The sequence below is a fragment of the Patiria miniata genome, unplaced genomic scaffold, assembly GCF_015706575.1.
Source record: "Patiria miniata isolate m_02_andy unplaced genomic scaffold, ASM1570657v1 HiC_scaffold_3, whole genome shotgun sequence".
NCBI classification, from domain to species: Eukaryota; Metazoa; Echinodermata; class Asteroidea; order Valvatida; family Asterinidae; genus Patiria; species Patiria miniata.
The window spans coordinates 30,202,532-30,219,847 of NW_024037069.1; the positions used below are offsets into that span (position 1 = coordinate 30,202,532).

The window sequence follows — 17,316 nt, forward strand, 5'->3', positions numbered from 1 at the left end:
GAGAAACTCGATCAACTTGAAGCATTGAGTAATATACATGAAGCAAACTGTGATGGGTTCTCGTTAAAATCCGTCTTTGCCTTCCCGTAGCTGCTGATGCCGCCAGTCACAGTCACAGAGCAAGGAAGGACGAATGATGACTAATTCCACATTATTATGAACACAGGACGAGCTAATATAACCGATATAACACGGCAGTCTGATGTTTGACTTCAAGTTGCCGGTGCGTATACTTGCGCTCACCCTGTTGGTCTGGTACATGAACGTAGCCTACAGCAACACATCGTCTACGAACAGGACATACAAGGTCAAAGGTTGGTTATCATTTACATCTTCCTTTCACTCCGCAGCCATCTCACCGCTGTTTCGATAAGAACTCGTACATTCCAGATACTGATATGCCAGGCACTGATCTAGGCATATAGATATCGGTTTGGATATGTGATCCCGGGGAACCAGCGAGACAGACGAATGGTTCGTAGTTTTGTTTCACTATTATATTTCACCTCGATAAAGCTGCTGTTATAAACAACATGTGCGCGGATTATACGGGAAATCACAGGCTGAGCACGATTTTATTCAGTTATTACTGTTGCCACGCTTGCTGTGTGTTTGTTTTCCTCCTTCACCGTCTGACTTTTAGGTATGGGGAATAACACCACACCACTTACCCAACTGATGTCAGCCTGCATACAAGGCTATTCTGTGTATATTATTAGACCCTAGTTTCATGATTAGAACGACTTCCCATGACTCACTGGGATGTTTGGTAACCATTTTATGCGCATCGAACAGTCGTACAAAAGTACAGAAACCGTATGTCTACTGCTGTGCATATATAAGTTTGCAGACTAGTCAATCAACTGCCATAGACCCCAGTGATAAATACCCCCACTTTTTAAGATTAGGACAAATACTCACAACTCTCCAAGGTGTTTGAGACACCAATCAAATTAAAGCTCATTTCATCATCTTGCTTTTTCAGTTCAATTGGCGGGGGTAATCCGAAGATGACCACCCCTTAGTAAACTGGAGTAGTCATGAAGCCCATCGCCATTTTGAAAAAAAAAATGACGCCTCCGCTCCATTGCAAAATAGAGCAAATTTAGGGCTTCACTTAATACAATTTTTTTTAACAAACCCTCACGTTCATAGCTCATAAAATGCCATAATACAAAAAACACTGAGCGCATACAAATCGTGATTTGGCCCGCGTATGCAATATTGTCCTACACCCCTATGGCTGTGCATATAAATCTAGCGTATTACTGCAAAAAAAACTCGCCTGTAGATTGTTTATTTTATGTGGTCGACTGCATTTCCGTAAGAACATATTATTGTAAGTTCCTTCCTCAATGGCAAAATGAACTGTGTGCATGATGTTTATTAAAGTTATGTAGTAGGTTTTTTTTTTTATAAAGAATATCAATCTTTCGTTGCTGCACATGATTTGATTTCGAACTTTCTCACCGAAACCCTGCAACCCAAAGTCGTTAGCCAGACTGCTATTCTATTTTCGCATAAGAGCCATGCGTGAGCAGAAACTCTCGCTTGTAATTAAGTGTATGGAAGGATGGTGTATTTGTTCTTTTTCAAGTTCACGGACACCCGTTATGGACGTCCTGTGTGATCTGACAAGGACACGACTAGTCTGCCGTAGACTGTTTCCCGCTCCCATAACATGGGGATTGGTGGCTAAGTCCCATTTAAAGCCATTGATTGGATCGCTTTGCGCGTGTGCAGTATGATATATGTATTTTAGAAAATGGTGTTTATGCAACTTCGCGCATGGATGGTAGTTGTACACATGGCTATCAAAAAAACTGACTCAGTGGGCAAATTCGCCACAGTGTCTGCACGAAGGCAACTTTCAATCATTTCAATTGCATAGGTTTCAAATACTGAAAAGCAGTGCCCCTCTCTGTATTTGTAGTTGCCAGAGACACTCTCTAATCAGCGAAAATCGAAACTCATCACCCCACAAACTGCCATTAGTGGTAGCCTTAATTGCCATTTTGCAATAGGCTGGTTCCGCGCTTACATTATCGTTTGTGATTTTGTATTCAGGGGCCGGGAATCGGACCTTGTTGCATAATGGGTATATCTTTCTCGTCCTGCATGTAATTTGCATATATTAGGAGGAAATCCTAATAATGTTTCCTAATCTATTGCCCACCTAGTCTCTACATTCGAATTCCGAAGGACAGCGCAGAGACCGGGAACCAGACTAAGTCTGCCGGGCCTCGTGTCTTCGTTTCAGCTTCACTCCCTTGGTACTGAAAATGAGTCACCTAGCCAACAAAATGTTCTGTTCCAAATAACTTCCACAATTCTGACGCTGACACATCAAACAATAAGTATTTTTTGTTGGTCATCATTTTGGGGGGTTGAAAGTATTTTTTAATCCCAAAATTGTTCCTTTGTCAACAGACCAGTTGTTGGTCTTGCATTATCGTGGTTGAAAGAGCCCGTTCATTTGGAGACGATCGGCCGATTTAACCTCGAACCAGTTTGCGTGATTTAAATAAAGCAAATTAGCTGAAATTAAGGGGTGAGTATAGTAATACAAATCTCCATTTCATTCCACCTTATATATCAGTCAAAGGACCAGACCAAATAGTGGACACTCTTACAGCGTAAATCCAGCCTGCCACACTTCGGGTTCAGTTTGAGATTTTTTCGTATAATCATCTTCTTTTTGTGAGTGTTTAAAGACTAGAAAGTCAGAGGAAAACGAGACGATTGAAAGTCTTTCAGAATAAGAAAATAACTACAAACAAACTATGAAATTGTCTCTGCCCGAACCGTTCAAAACTCACCTTTCCTTTTAAATCCAAACGTTTTCTTTGTTTAATTGTCATATTTACAATTCAGTATTTTTTAAAAGAATGTTTGATGGAACTATCACGTATAAAAAAAGACGTGCGGTTCTTTTTTTTTCAATTTTCGGCTTGGAAGTTCTTGCATTAAAGACTTGTATGACCAATTGGTAATTTTCAAGGAACGTGCCTACTGAATTATAAGAAAACCCTTGCTCAAATTGAAGATAGGACTAATACCAAAATATCATGTGACATTCTTCTGACAGAGGTGGTTTCGATCGAAAGAAAATAATTGAAGGTGGTTTAAAAACAGCACACTTTTTTACAAGCATTATCAACGGAATCTTGTTAGAAGGCCCCCAAAATGTGCTTGTTTGTCTCTGCTTTCTCAAAATGTACACTAGCCACTGAGCTTATCAACAACAGTTACAGTCGACCCTACTTACGATTTTGAGCAATTGTGTTACTTCATACGAGAGAACAGAATCCTACGAATCTTTAGGCTTATAACTACAAAAAAGTTGAGCGAATCAGACGAGTACCACAGTATACGCTTTCCCCCTTGTGTAGTACAGGTTGTTCCACACACAAAAACTAACAGTCGAAAACCAAATAATAAAGGCATGTGAGTTTTGGAATATTTTCAAAATACCTCTTAAAGTCAGATAACCAATCTACCATAAAAAACTTCATTTCATTCAAATCGATGCATTGGAACAAACGCCATGCTTCATTGAACTCAAGGGTTGAACATCATCTTGGGCCACTTTCCGTTGAAAGTGGGAAAGCGCAGTTAGAGAAACACACAAAGGATTTATTTCCTTTGTTCAAGAGTAACGTGTGACTTATCCGACCGGCTTCGATCTGTAAACTTGATAAATAAAAAAAAGTGGCCATTTTCAAGTCCAGTATTGTGATTGCTGTATATTTTGAACAAAACATCCTAATGAAACTAATTAAAAAGCATTTGGAAGACCAATTATTCTAACTCAGCAATACGTTAGACACGACTTTGAATACTACCCCCCACTTTTCTGCAAAACTGCCCGATTCGACTGTCTCTGGTTGAACAACCTGTAGGCTCTATACAGTAATATTGTTAAGTTCAGAATCGGTTCGTTTTCAGCCTCCACCGTTTTTATTTTTCAACGCTAACGTGGACACCACCCCCAAATGTTTGAACAGTGGGGGCTCCACCACGTGGTGTTTGCCCTGATCCTGCAGTCTCATCATCGAGTTCAGTAGAAGATCCACGGGTTGTTCTTGGTAAAACTGGACCAGGTACCGTCCCAGCAGGAGTAAGTCCTTATCCCGGAACAGCTTACCCGTGCCCCTCTCTGAGATGTCCAGCAGTATCCAGTGATCTCCTTGGTGCTTCGTGATGAAGTTTCGGATCGTCTGGATGTAACCTGGGAAGGTCACAAGATCGTCATCAAGTAACATGTAATAATCGGACATCTGGACGCAGAAGGCGAAGAGGAAGACGTTGTCGATGTTCTCCTTGGACCGCCATTTAACCCTCTCCATCGGGTCATTAAATGTTTGCTTGAGCTTGTCGAGGGGCGGATAGAAGGACTTGTCCGCTTGAATCAGCTGGAGCAACCCGCTCTGGACGTGCTCGGCGAAGCTGTGGGAGACGATGTCTCGGGCCTCTTGCCGATCCTCATCTTTTAAATCACAAGCGAAGACGACGATGCGGAGTTTGGATCTCTCTTCCTCGTTGGCGTTGTCGATGAGAGACTGGAGCGTTGGTTTCAGGTAGCTGGCGTTCTTGCGCTTGACGTTGGTTATACCAATCGTGAGGAAGCCTGCAGTGGAATGTGAACAAGTTATCATGAATAAAAAGGTTCACGTGTTTTGTTTTGTTTTTGTTGTTGTTGGCAGTCAACTCCAATGTAGGCCATAGCGGTGCATTCACGATTTGGCCGAACTGTTCAAGTCCAAGAAATGTATTGTGATTGACGAGATTGTAATTTGAGGAAACTTAAAGGAAGTTTGTGATTTTTCTAGTAGGCCTATGAAGACACTCAGCCACCCCAATGACCTCAACTAAATCCGCAATGCAGTACATTATCTTAATCCTAATGAACTTATTCCTCCCTTGAATATATAACCAAACTTGGATCTCGTCTCAGTGTCATTCCTGCTTTTATGCTAACTAACTTGGTGAGCCGCAAATTTGTGAATTGTAGAAGCCTCCAGTAAAATCTCTCGATATTTGAGCCCATAAAAAATGAATATTTTTCAAAGCAAGATGGCAGCAAATAAACATCTCTTCCAGCCATTTTCATTTTTCGAAGTTCGCAACAGTCTGGATCCCAGACCAAATTTCCAGATTATTTCGACACATCTTGTCGGGCACCCGCCACGGCTAAAAATAAACATGACCAAAATGAGCAGGGTCCTGCCCAATTCCGAAAATGTCCGAAGTTTACCGAATATACATTTCGTTGACGCCAGGCTATATTTATTCGCAACAGCTAGAACCAGACTAGATTGCTCTGGACCTCTTACAGTCAAGAATCTGTCAGCATACCCTAATGCATCTTGCCTTACGTTACCTCTGTCTTTCCTACGATGGCCGATCACCAAGGCTTTTTCCTTGTCGATGTGCTCTAGGTCCATACAGCCCATCACTGGGGGTCCAACGGGCAGCGGGCCAGTCTGTTCGAAACGGGGTACAGAACAGAATCAACAATGGCTGAGGCCCGGTTCATACTTCACGCGAATGCGAATGTGAAGCGAATTTGACGTCACGAAGCATTCGCTGCGAAATTCACACGAGTTGAAATATGTTCAACTTTTACGAATTCGCAGCGCGAATACTTAATTCCCATGACATCACAAATTCGCGTTGGCTTTCGCTTTCGCGCCGAGTACGAACCGGGCTTAAGGATTACTACCGATACATAAGGGCAGGCCTATATGCCGAAATAGCTTCAAAGAAATGTAACTTAAAGATTTTTAGTTATTGTTTACTACTACCACTGCGTACACCGCCTCATAAAATAACTAAGGCGCCCTCTTGTGGTACATTTCGTTTTAGGATTTTTCTCTTCCATAGCATTTGGCTAATAAAATTGGAGCTAGTCTTTACTCCCAAGCAGGCCTCATATAAGACACAATTACGAGGCAATAACTTTTAGTATTAAGCAATCCGGTCACAATATTAGAGGCCAGGGTGGCACTACCCTCGCGCGCAGGTCGTACGCGCATACTGTGTTTTTGACCAAGAGCGTACTTACAAGAGGCCAAAATGCTCACGCCCCTAAAATTTGAGAACAAGTTTGACATGCGGCGTTTGACGAGTGCTAAGTAATAGCATTTAATTTTGGATTAGCAAGGTAAAAAAGCCTCTGTACTAATGATGTCACACTTTGTTTACGTGTGTGCTTTTCTATGGTGCTCAGTGGACCTTGGGCCCCCATGGCTCCATAGGAAAGTGCACATGTAAACAAAGTGGTGACGTCATTAGTACAGAGGCTTATTGTTTTACTTTTTTCAGATCACAATACCTTGTTCTTGGGTTCGTCTTTGCTCTTCTTCACTTCCAACTCTATCCTCTTTTGCGTATCAAAGGTTATTTTCTGCTTGATAACACGTTCCTCTTTCAGTTTTGTCTCGATCTCCAGTGGATGTGGCTCGACCTGTCCATGACCTGGTAAAACCATTATGAATCGCATTGGGAATTACAATGGCAAGGCTGCCTAAATAAGCCTACCGGCTATTACCGCCTTATAGATTCCTGTGTGCATGTGTCGCTTATAATATTCATTCACGTCACGCTTGGGTTGATCGTTAATAATGCATAGTTTACTCATAGCGTGTTATACGTGGCTGTGTTTAGTAATGGCAAACAGAACCAAGTGTAATACATGAGCCAAATAATTATGTTTTCCAACATGGACATTTTCACGGTCATTTTGCAACGTTTCCTTCAGTAGGGTGTTTGATGGTGAGGTTTACGATTATTCAGCTCAGGCTCGACGCATAATTTGATGGGGAGTTTGGCCCGCTTTCTTTCGAATCTATGTCGCCGAAATATGAATCCTCTGGGGTTTTGTTTATTAACATAATTTAAGCTTCTAATTTTATATCTTGTCCAGCTGTCACCTTATCGATTCCCATTGTTTTGTTTTGTTAACATTGTTATCGAGACGTATATGAGTGCAGCGTGCACAATTCAAGGCAATCATATAAAAAAAAACCCTGCTGTATCGCATGCAGTGAACAATTAAATAAGTATGGTCAAAAATTAATTAAAGTTTGCCCAAAAGCATTGCTGGGAATTTCAGATTATTTTCCGGGTTTCAAAATGGCTTCTGGGCAATTAAATTTAGCTACGGTAACACGATGCATTAAATGTACATGATAAGTGGATTCGTACGTACAGAGAAAGGGACATTCATATTGGAGTTGAGTGGAATAAAACAGAAAACGGGAATTCGAGAATAACACGAACAACATTTCTAAGGATTTTTTGAGGTATTTATTTATTTATTTCTTCTTTATACTGGGTGGCCCATTCAGTCCTTTTGTCAGAAACTGATCTCCCATGGGTCCCAGTAGGAGTAATAAAACAATAAACATTATTTTAACGTTAAAATGAAATAGATAAAATCATATACATGCGTGTAACCTATATTTAACATTGCACAGTAAACGTTATTTTAAAAGCGGAGAGCATAAAAATTGCTTTAAATTGAGCGTTAAAAATTGTGCCGGGGAAAAAAAAAAATTAAAAATCAATTTTATCTAGTCGCTATAGTGCCCAACAAAAGGCACATTATTCAATCCCTCAGAAATAATGGTTGCATATAAAGAAAATCAATACAAGGTAGCTGTTTAAAGGGAATAAACATGTAGAACATGTTCTTTTTCTGTAATTTTCAGAAATGGATAGGTTTTGGGGGTTAGTATTTTATAGCAAATATTGTTACACTGACTTGTTTGAAGTTTTGTGTTCGTAGATGCTGGAAAATCCAAGAAAAATAATCATGTTCCTGTAGTCTGGTTCCCTGACTCCACTGAAGAAGAAACGGAGCAATTGATAGACGTATGGGAATTGTAAAGTCAGGAAACCAGTCTAGCTGGCTTGTACCCGTTCATAGGTGTGTAATCAATTGCAAAGAAAGCGTGGTCTAACTAAATATGGTAAATTGGGGGCAGTATTTGAAAAAAAGCCAGTATAAATTTCCAACGCTTGTCGACCGACCAGCGCTGGAAATTTATACAAAAATACCACTTTTCTTGAAAATGGCAGCACACCGGGTGCCATGATTTTACAGGATACTTTAGACTGTCATACACTAACAGTCCAGTGAGGTATTTCTGATTGGTAGTTCTGTTTTTTGATGTTTGGAAATGTATATTCTCTTTAAGTATTTCACAGCTGTTACTGTTATTATTTGCCATGACTATATCCCCTTGAGAATATCGAGTTTTATTTGCAGTGTGATCAATCATTGTCATGAATTATGCAGTGTTAGAAAATATCTTGTGCCCGAAGAAAGAAGGTGGGGCCGGCTAAGTCCATTTTTTTCTGTCAAGGCATACGAAAAATACAGTATAAAAAAAACACTTTTTAGGTAAAAAGAAGAACCTGGTCTCGGGCCCGATCTTTACGAAAGCGTTTCATTCGTGGATTAGGCATTGAAGATATTCCAATCGCCCGACTTACCCCCTCCGTCGTCTCTGATCGTGAATATGTAATAAACTGCCGTCAGGACAACCGCCGCAAAAACCACCCAGAATGCTGTAAGAATCCTCCGTTCCCTCTGTCTCATTCTGCGTCTGGTCTCTCACAAACATACCTGTTATATTGTCGGGAAAAAGGAGATCAATCAGTGTATACACAGCAGGTGATTTACAAATTCATACCGATTCGATTGTACCGGCAGTTGTTTACAAATAAAAAAATTAACCAAGTCTTCATATGTTTTTAGACTACATGTACTTCATGCATGGTTCTCAAGATGTATCTGAAAGTCTGCGTCATTTTTCGGTAGAAATTAAAACAAGGCATGTCAAAAACTACGAAGTTCAAGTTCCGTCTTTAAGTCAGTGAGTTCAAACATTGTTCGAACATTCAAGCCATCTTTCTATCAAGTTGACATCGGGCAATGTAGATATACTTACGAAAGTTTAATTATTGAAGGATGCAGGAAGCAGCCAGCTGATTTGTTCTTGATTTTGGTGTATATTTCTGTGATGACGCACACTATCCCAGTCGACCTGTGTGGTATATCCTGCCTTGTCAATTTTGAATACGTGTACATGTAGTTGCCTTAACTGTTCCATGCATACCACGAAGCCTCTATACAATTTTACGTCCTTAACGGTTGAATGCACCACAATTGAACAAGCTGAATAAAATCAAGAACAGTCATATTCAATATGGCCGGCTTTAACCTTCTGCTACCTTACATTTCCATAACAATATTTGTGTTGTGTTGCATGCAAATGCGAAGCTCCGCGCAGTATATTACGCTTAATAACACAGGACCGTTCTCCGTTTCTTCGACGTGTAAGTATTAGAGCAAATAACTCTTGAATATTCTCCCACTTGTTCATGGATTATTAAAGTTTTGTTGTGTTAATTTTGTGTGATCTAAGCGAATTTTAAATTCGAGTAACATTATATTGGACTTCCATTCCAACGACTAAACCATGATTTTTATGACGTTGGCTTTGTTATCAATAACTCTGTAGTTTCTATGCATTCAGTACACTTGTGTTGAATGCATATGTATGGGACCTTGACCCATGTCTGGATCCCTGAAGATACAGCGAAATCAATTCGCGTATTTTTAAAATAATGATATACATCTTTATGGGGCCAGACTGTGACACGTTCCCTTCTTGTGTTGACCAGTCTTCCCCTGGATGCAGTAAACCCTCATCTCCTCGTGTTTTCATCTTGCATCATTGATTTATTTTTCCCCTCCTTGATCGTCCCAAGGCGTCTCACGTCCAACGGTTCGTCACAGAGTGATTCGCTCCTCTATCGGCATGGGCGTCGCCAGGATTTTTTTTAGAGGGGGGCAAAACAATTTTTTGACAAAAAATGCTTGTATTTCTCAACACATTCTCGATTTATCAGTTTTAGAGGGGGGCAGGGACAGTTTGCCCCCCCCCCCCCCCACTCATTAAATTTACACCACTTTGTCTTCGCGCCTCTTTTTCTTTTTTCTTTTTTTTTCTTTTTTTTTCTTCCTATTTTTTTTTTTTTTTTTGTTGCTTTTCCAGGGGGGGGGGGGGCAAGTGCCCCCCCTTGCCCCCCCCCTCGCGACGCCCATGTCTATCGGGCTTTTTTGGGATCACCGGGAGAATTCTGTACAATACAGAAATTGCCTTGATTACGTCGTTTTACTAATGAACAACTTCTCTAGGGCCTGCAAGGAGAACATAATTTCCATCCGCATAATTTTTTGGATAATGAACCTTTATTTCAAAAGTCTAACCAAATTTTCATTTATATATTTATACTTATATTGTATACATTTTGTTGAAGATCTATTTAATTTTTGTGTAGACATTTCGAGCATGGCTAGGCAGGCCTTAGGGCTACAGTGTTTAAGTACACTTTTGTTTACCCTGGCCGGTTTGGAATGTTATATTGTCCTTGTTTTCTATCCCTCTATCTCCTCTCCCTTGTCAAACTGTCCACCCTCCCTCCCTCCCCCCCCCCCCCATTCCTTCTCGCATCCTTCAGTCTTGCCTGGTCATACTTTTTTTATTTCCAATTTTGTTTACTTTTTGATATATATTTGCCTTGTCATTGTACTTTTGTTCATTTGTTGGCTGAATAAATAATAATAATGAAAATAATAATAAATTTTCCTTGTAAATGTTTGCTGTATGCTAATGACACCTGCCCTGCCAAATAAGCATGGACTTTTTTTTTTTCGAAATACCAGACTACGAAGAATTGTGACCGACTGGTACATTATTCCTTGTATGACTGTTATTTCCATTAGCCGCGCCACCGACATGGCAATATAATTATTACTCGTAATCCCGATTTAATGACATGCGCAATTACGTGCACTTTACACATAGACACACCGCCGGAGCGATTTTATATCCGTATTGTTCCGATTCGATTTTTGTGAACTCCCGATAATAGTCATCCCATGGCTGCGTGTTAGCTGCATGAATGGACAATTCGACCCCTGAGTTAATGTGTCGCCGCCATTTTGTTGCCTTGAATTGAACTTCACGCTCATTCTTTCTCTATTTTATTCACAAGTTTTAATGTAGATAGGCCGGGAGTCAAGATGCGCCGTCAGTGTAGGTGGACGTGCATACCAGTCGTCGTAGCTGTGGTGATATTGTGTCTCACACCGGCATATCTGCTACTGGTGAAGGGTACGAACTACTGGGGTAAGCCATGGACTGGACTGAACATTGCTTCTTTGGTGTGGGTTGGTGAATGCCATATATAAAAACGGCCTATCAACCATTTTATATTATCTCTCGATGAATGTACTTTGTGCTACTGGCACTTGCAAAATAAGAATGGAAATTGACGAACTATCACGACCACGAAGAAGACCTATACATCATAATCAACATTGAAGTCAAACAGAATAGGCCTATAAAGATATACATTCTGCACGAAAAATGTACATTGTTGAAATAGAGTCATATAAGTGAGACGAGGCGGTCCTTCAAAAACAATCAAGCGGCGCAAAGCAATTGTCAAAATCTGCTCATTCTCAAACACCCGTTTTCATTCTTTTTAAAGAAAACCCACCCTGTAAGCACATCTTTACGTTGTAAACATAAAGGTTGGGTAAAAACATAGAGCTATATTAAATTACGGGCGCTATAGTACTGCCGATTGGTGATGTGATAAGCGCCTCACGATACAAGTATGGCATTTTGCACACAGTCAGAGTATGTCATGAGAAATGATTATTATTATTTATTCATGCCATAAAAAAGTCACACCACCCAACTGGGGTACGGTTCAGAGACCATGGATGCGAGGGTAGGCGGACCAAATTCCCCATACAAATTATGCGTCCGAGCCTGAGCTGAAAACTCGTAAACTTCACCGACAGACACTCTACTGAAGGAGACATTGCAAAATGACTCTGAAAATGTCCATGTTGGAAACATGATTTGGCTTATGTATTACAGTTGTTTCTGTCAGTCGTAACTAAAAGCACAGCCACGTATAACACGCTACGAATAAAGTATGCGTTATAAACGACAAAATCATATGCACGGCAAATTCATCTGCAGTTAAAACGCGCCATAATAATGGTTTGCGCCATGGGTTTCCGCGGATCAAATTGAAACGCTTATTTACTGATTGTGCGTTTCGGTTTTGGGCGCATCGGCTTCGATAACGCACCTGTATAGAATATTAAAAAAAAAAAAACAGATATGCAAATAGCCGTACAAAAGCCTTACAAAATTTCGAGTTTTCCATATAGGTTTGTGCCATAGAGCTATATTAAATTAATTTTATATAGCTCTATATGGTTTGTGCACAAATATGGGTGCGCCCAGCAGGCATCACTTTGTACATCGAGCCAGTTATTGAACATAGAGCTCTATGGGCCAAACGCTGTTGGCATTGTTATTTGCCCAACATTGGTATGAAGTTACCTCATCATTGGTTCATTCGGGTAAAAATGGACCACCTATTGGGAAGAATTTACCCAAGAGCGTCGGCGGTGGCTGTGTTGGCCAACTATGGGGAAAATACCAACCCATTTGCCCATTTTTTTTAAAAACAGAATACTGATTTAAGTGTTGGTGTTTTTTTTCTTCTTATTTTGTTATATTTAATTTAATTGTTTATTCACGGGGAGCCTTCGGGCCTGGCTAAGTACAAGCATCGGCTTTCTACGAGCCTCCACCATTCATCACCTAATTGTTGTATACTCTTGTAACTTTAAATGTTGTTCATTATTGTATTTGTGATATTTGGGAATAGATCAAACCAAATCAAAAGCCTATGTCATCTTTCAATATTGTAGGGAGTGGCATTTTACATGTAAAGGAGGAGGCACCTAAAAAGGATATCGGAACGACTCGAAGTGTTCCACCAACTGGAATTCGGCAAGAAAAGACAAGAATAAACAGTACACAACAGGTCAGCAGTGAACAAAGCAAGGTTAGAAATAATGCCAATAATATCCCGTTGAAGACATGTAGGATCATTTTCCTTCATCCCAAACGTAACCAACCGAATTGTTAAAGAGGTTGTGGAATGCTCGAAGACATTTCCATCATTTTTCGGGTATATGTAGCCTAAGGTGTGATGAAATGAAAACGACTATTGTGTCTGTCATGAAATGAGTACAAAAGGTACTTTTGAGAGCTGTTTTTCAGGTCCTGTTTCGACCCGAACGTGCAATTCGTGTAAAAGTCGTCGTTGGGGGCAGCAAACAAAACATAGTAAATCGTGACGTAATAAACAGGACTCCCGATGCAGTGTAGTATACACGAGTCCTGTTTATTACGTCACGATTTACTATGTTGGAACAGGTCGAAACAGGACCTGAAAAACAGCTCTCAAAAGTACCTTTTGTACTCATTTCATGACAGACACAATAGTCGTTTTTATTTCATCACACCTTAGGCTACATATACCCGAAAAATGACGGAAATGTCTTCGAGCATTCCACAACCTCTTTAAAGATCGAAATGGTACTAAACAGCCCGTGAAATTGCTGTCCGTTAGAAGAAATCAAGAGACGTAGGTGATTTCCAACGATCACTCAGGTTAATTGATTGACTTTTGGAAATAAAAAGCGCTATTGACGAAACCGTGTTTCATGATCAAAAGCTTGTGCATGGGTTCTCATTGTTTTCTCCAAAAGTGTAAAGCTTAATATGCACTGAGCTGAAACTTCCTCAGGTTAGGTTTTGAACATTCTTCTTTGAATTTGCAGTGGAGTTATTATTGGAAACAAACAAAATATATGAAAAAGCAAACGATCATATATGCCTTTAACGTTTTATTACCGGTTAATCAAATCTTGTTTGATTTCTTGTAAGGATGTTTAATAGTAAAACAAGAGGAAATCGAAACGCAAGTGCATTCGAATTTTGGAACCATCCAAATTTCACTGCCAAATATTTGAGGTCACTGGTGGTAACCAGGACTAGTGGTGCAAACGTTTTACACCCATAGTCCTGTATAGATACCACTGGTGTTCAATTTAACACCGATGTTTTTGCAGTGCTCCACTTAATATCTGTTCTGAATCTATGGGATTTGACTTTGTTTGACAGAGTTTGGATGCGTCACCCATTGCAGTGTGTTGCATGGATCTGATGAACCTCGACAAAGATAGAGCTCTGGTGATGGGTCATCGAAGGAAAAGCAAAGGTACAGTTAGACTTTGCCTAAGTCTGGGTTGCGCTCGGTGTGTGCCTGTGGTAAATCCACGCATAGCGCATACGTACGTCCATACCATAACGCGCGCCCTCATGCGTCGAATTCGGACCTTCACGTTAAAAACGGACATGTATTATTTTTAAGTGATGCAGCGACCCATGGCCATACGCGTGTTGTATAATGTACATACAGTGTTCACGCATTGTTATACTCGGAAATATGTAAACTAAGTAATTTTTGTGATTTTCTTTACTCATTTTTTAAGATACTGACTTAAAGCAATTCCGACTTGAGTCAAGTCTAAGGTAAAGTGGAAAGCCTGACATCGATCGTGTCACATGAAGAATGTGTTGGGGATTTGTGCTTCAGTGAGCAGGGAAGGGAATTATTATGCATAATCCGATAGGGAACAGATACCAGAAAATTGCCACTGACGTTAACGACGTACATGCACCCCCAATTCAAGAATTGAGGCAAAAAATACCAGCAACTCTCGCAAAATCGAGGACTTTCGGGTGCAAATTCATCTAAATTTCTCAGACATACATTAAGCTCAATTTCAGAACCATTGCTACAAGCCCTCAAGCGCAAGGGCCAAAAAACTCTCTATTAAGAGAAGTAACTGCATGAGGAAGGAAATTGTCTTTAGTTGGCGTGGGTAATTTGGGATCCATTTACTGGCCTGCAACCCGAAAGGCATGCAAGATTATTTGACTTTACCCCAAAAGTAACCTAGCAAATTATTATCAAAAAACTTACTTCGATTAAAGATCATATACGGGTGCTAAACACGTCGTGAAATTATTCCGTCTGGCTTGCTGTCATTTATAATCAAGAAATGTAGGTCATTTCCTACCATCAGTCAATTGACTGATCTTTGGATCAAATGGTTGTGCATTTTCTTGTTCACTGTTTTCTCAAAAGGTGTAATATCCACAGAGCTGAAACCTTAACAGATTAAGTCTTGGAGCATTAGGCTTTGGATTTTGAGTGGCGTCATTAGTGGAAGCGAACAAAATGCATGAAAAGTAAATGATCCAATGTGCCTTTAAATAGTCTGAATTACCGAAGTATTGGTGTTATTTTCTTTCGCAGGGTTTCTAACAATCGGCATCCCCTTTACTCCCCGGTCGGGAGGAAAGAGCGACCTCAGAAAAACCCTGGAATCCTTGATTCAGAACACTCCCAGTGAGCTCTTAAAATCTCAAGTGACCATTGTGATCTTCACGAGTGCCTTGGACGTGGGTTTCCGACAATCAGCTCACGCTATCGTATCTAGCTTCCCCGACCACGTTCAGGGAAGCGTCTTGCAGTTGATTGAAGCCCCAAGATCTTTCTACCCGAACCTTTCGGCCCTCGGGAACTCCTTCCTCTCCGGCCGCGTCAAGATGAATCTGGACAACGCGTTTCTCCTCGCCTACGCGAGGGATAGTTCGGAGTTCTACCTCCAATTATCATACGACCTGAGAGCGCCTCCCAACTACCTGCAAACAATACGGAATTTCATCCGGCAGCAAGGCGCGAACTACTGGGTCACGCTGGAGTTTTACCCGGTGGGGTTCGCCGGTAAGTTGTTCCGCGGAGGGGGGCGGGACATCCAGCAGCTGATCCACCTACTGACGGAGTACAGCAAAGAGCAATCCTTGGGAAATTTGTTTGTTCAATTCAAAAACTTGAATGTACAACAGAGGGATATTTTATGGAGACCTCCCCTGTTCTCTCAATTGTGAATAGTCAGGGTTTATATCGGTGTCGTATGAAATTTGGACTCCTGTGAAATCACGGCGTCACGTGACTTGTCGTCACTGCTCCGTTTCTGCCCATTATAGGCATGCGCAATGCAACCAATGAGTCCGTATTTCATAATTATAAAGGCAACATTTTACACAACACCGGAATGTCTTTCAAGGACGTTTCCACCACCACCATCTCTTTTTTTATTCTCCTTTTTTTCCTCATTTTTAAACTCTCTGATTAATTCTTCGGACATCGCTAATCGTTCATGAGAGTTCACTTATTTATTTTCGACATACAACTCATGGTAAATCATAAATATAACTTGTTGGCACAATTGTATTAAGTCACCATGGCGATAAATTGGAGCAAAGCTCTGAAAATTTTGGATTATGGATAAATTATTGGGAGCCATCATCTATTGAATTTAGTGGTAATGTGGAGGATGAAGACTGAAGGTGTATCTTCTTTGAAATTGAAAAGATCGTCATACATGCAATTTATAAAATATTTAATTGTAATAATCATATTATTAGTTCATGTTCAAGTTGAGTGGCATAACTATTCACATGGACGTATCGCGTGGAATTTTCCTTTGTCTTTCGATTTTTAGGATAAGGTGGAGGCTGACGAACTTTCTTTTAATACAAAGTTTACAGTTTTGAAACAAGTTTTACGATTTTGTGCAACATTCTTCCCATTTTAAAATTGTATAGGGTGCAGCTCTTAAAAAGGCTTCTACTTTTTCCATATAAAGAAAGACTTATTTCGGGTGCTGTTTGATACAATCAGGTGATAGGCCTATGGCTGATGCTTTAGTTAAACGATATATATGTCCTTACGTACAATGACTAAGTGCCAAACGAAGAGTCTAATAAATGTCTTTAAAATAATTACAGCGAACAATAATATACTTCCCAGTAATACTTTTTCTTACAGCTATTCAAAGATTATGCACCCTGTTATCCGAATGGTACATTGGTTAAACAGTTTACAGTTAATCACACGTCCTATCATTGATAAATCACAAGTCCAGTCACAAGTCCAGTCACAAGTAACAGGAGATGAACAATAACACCTGAGTGGAACAGCTTGTGACTTAAATTGAGACTGGCGGACTTGTGATGGATTTGTGAAGACTTAGTGATGGACTTGTGAGGACTTTTGCATTTGTGAGGACTTATGATGACTTGTGAGGACTTGTGATGACTTGTGATGGACTTGTGAAGACATAATGATAGACGCAAGGAGTTGTGAGGACTTGTGATGGACTTGTGGAGACTTGTGAGGACTTGTGAGGACTTGTGAGGACTTGTGAGGACTTGGGATGGACGTATGAGGACTTGAGGGACTCGATTACAACACATTCAGCTTGTCGTCGTTGCTGAAGAAGGGATG

At 40.4% G+C, this 17,316-nt stretch overlaps 2 protein-coding genes across 4 annotated transcripts; one reads left to right on the plus strand and one right to left on the minus strand.

Moving 5' to 3' along the window:
* The first annotated feature begins 190 nt into the window (after window positions 1–190).
* LOC119738203 (alpha-1,3-mannosyl-glycoprotein 4-beta-N-acetylglucosaminyltransferase C-like) lies at window positions 191–16,816 on the plus strand. Of its 3 annotated transcripts, none has more exons than XM_038212966.1 (5): window positions 191–314; window positions 11,074–11,207; window positions 12,818–12,954; window positions 14,079–14,175; window positions 15,280–16,816. In XM_038212966.1, the coding sequence occupies exons 2-5, from the start codon at window positions 11,102–11,104 to the stop codon at window positions 15,912–15,914; spliced, it is 975 nt and encodes a 324-aa protein (XP_038068894.1). In that variant the 5' UTR covers window positions 191–314; window positions 11,074–11,101; the 3' UTR covers window positions 15,915–16,816. The 3 variants fall into 3 exon arrangements, with proteins under 3 accessions (XP_038068894.1, XP_038068896.1, XP_038068895.1); XM_038212968.1 differs by lacking the exon at window positions 191–314 and adding an exon at window positions 380–474; XM_038212967.1 differs by lacking the exon at window positions 191–314 and adding an exon at window positions 9,129–9,348.
* Window positions 2,640–9,069, minus strand: LOC119738201 (alpha-1,6-mannosyl-glycoprotein 4-beta-N-acetylglucosaminyltransferase-like). The gene is made up of 5 exons (XM_038212962.1): window positions 8,961–9,069; window positions 8,503–8,635; window positions 6,338–6,480; window positions 5,384–5,486; window positions 2,640–4,630 (listed from the first exon to the last, which is right to left on the minus strand). The coding sequence occupies exons 2-5, from the start codon at window positions 8,606–8,608 to the stop codon at window positions 3,945–3,947; spliced, it is 1,038 nt and encodes a 345-aa protein (XP_038068890.1). The 5' UTR covers window positions 8,609–8,635; window positions 8,961–9,069; the 3' UTR covers window positions 2,640–3,944.
* Window positions 16,817–17,316: the final 500 nt, after the last annotated feature.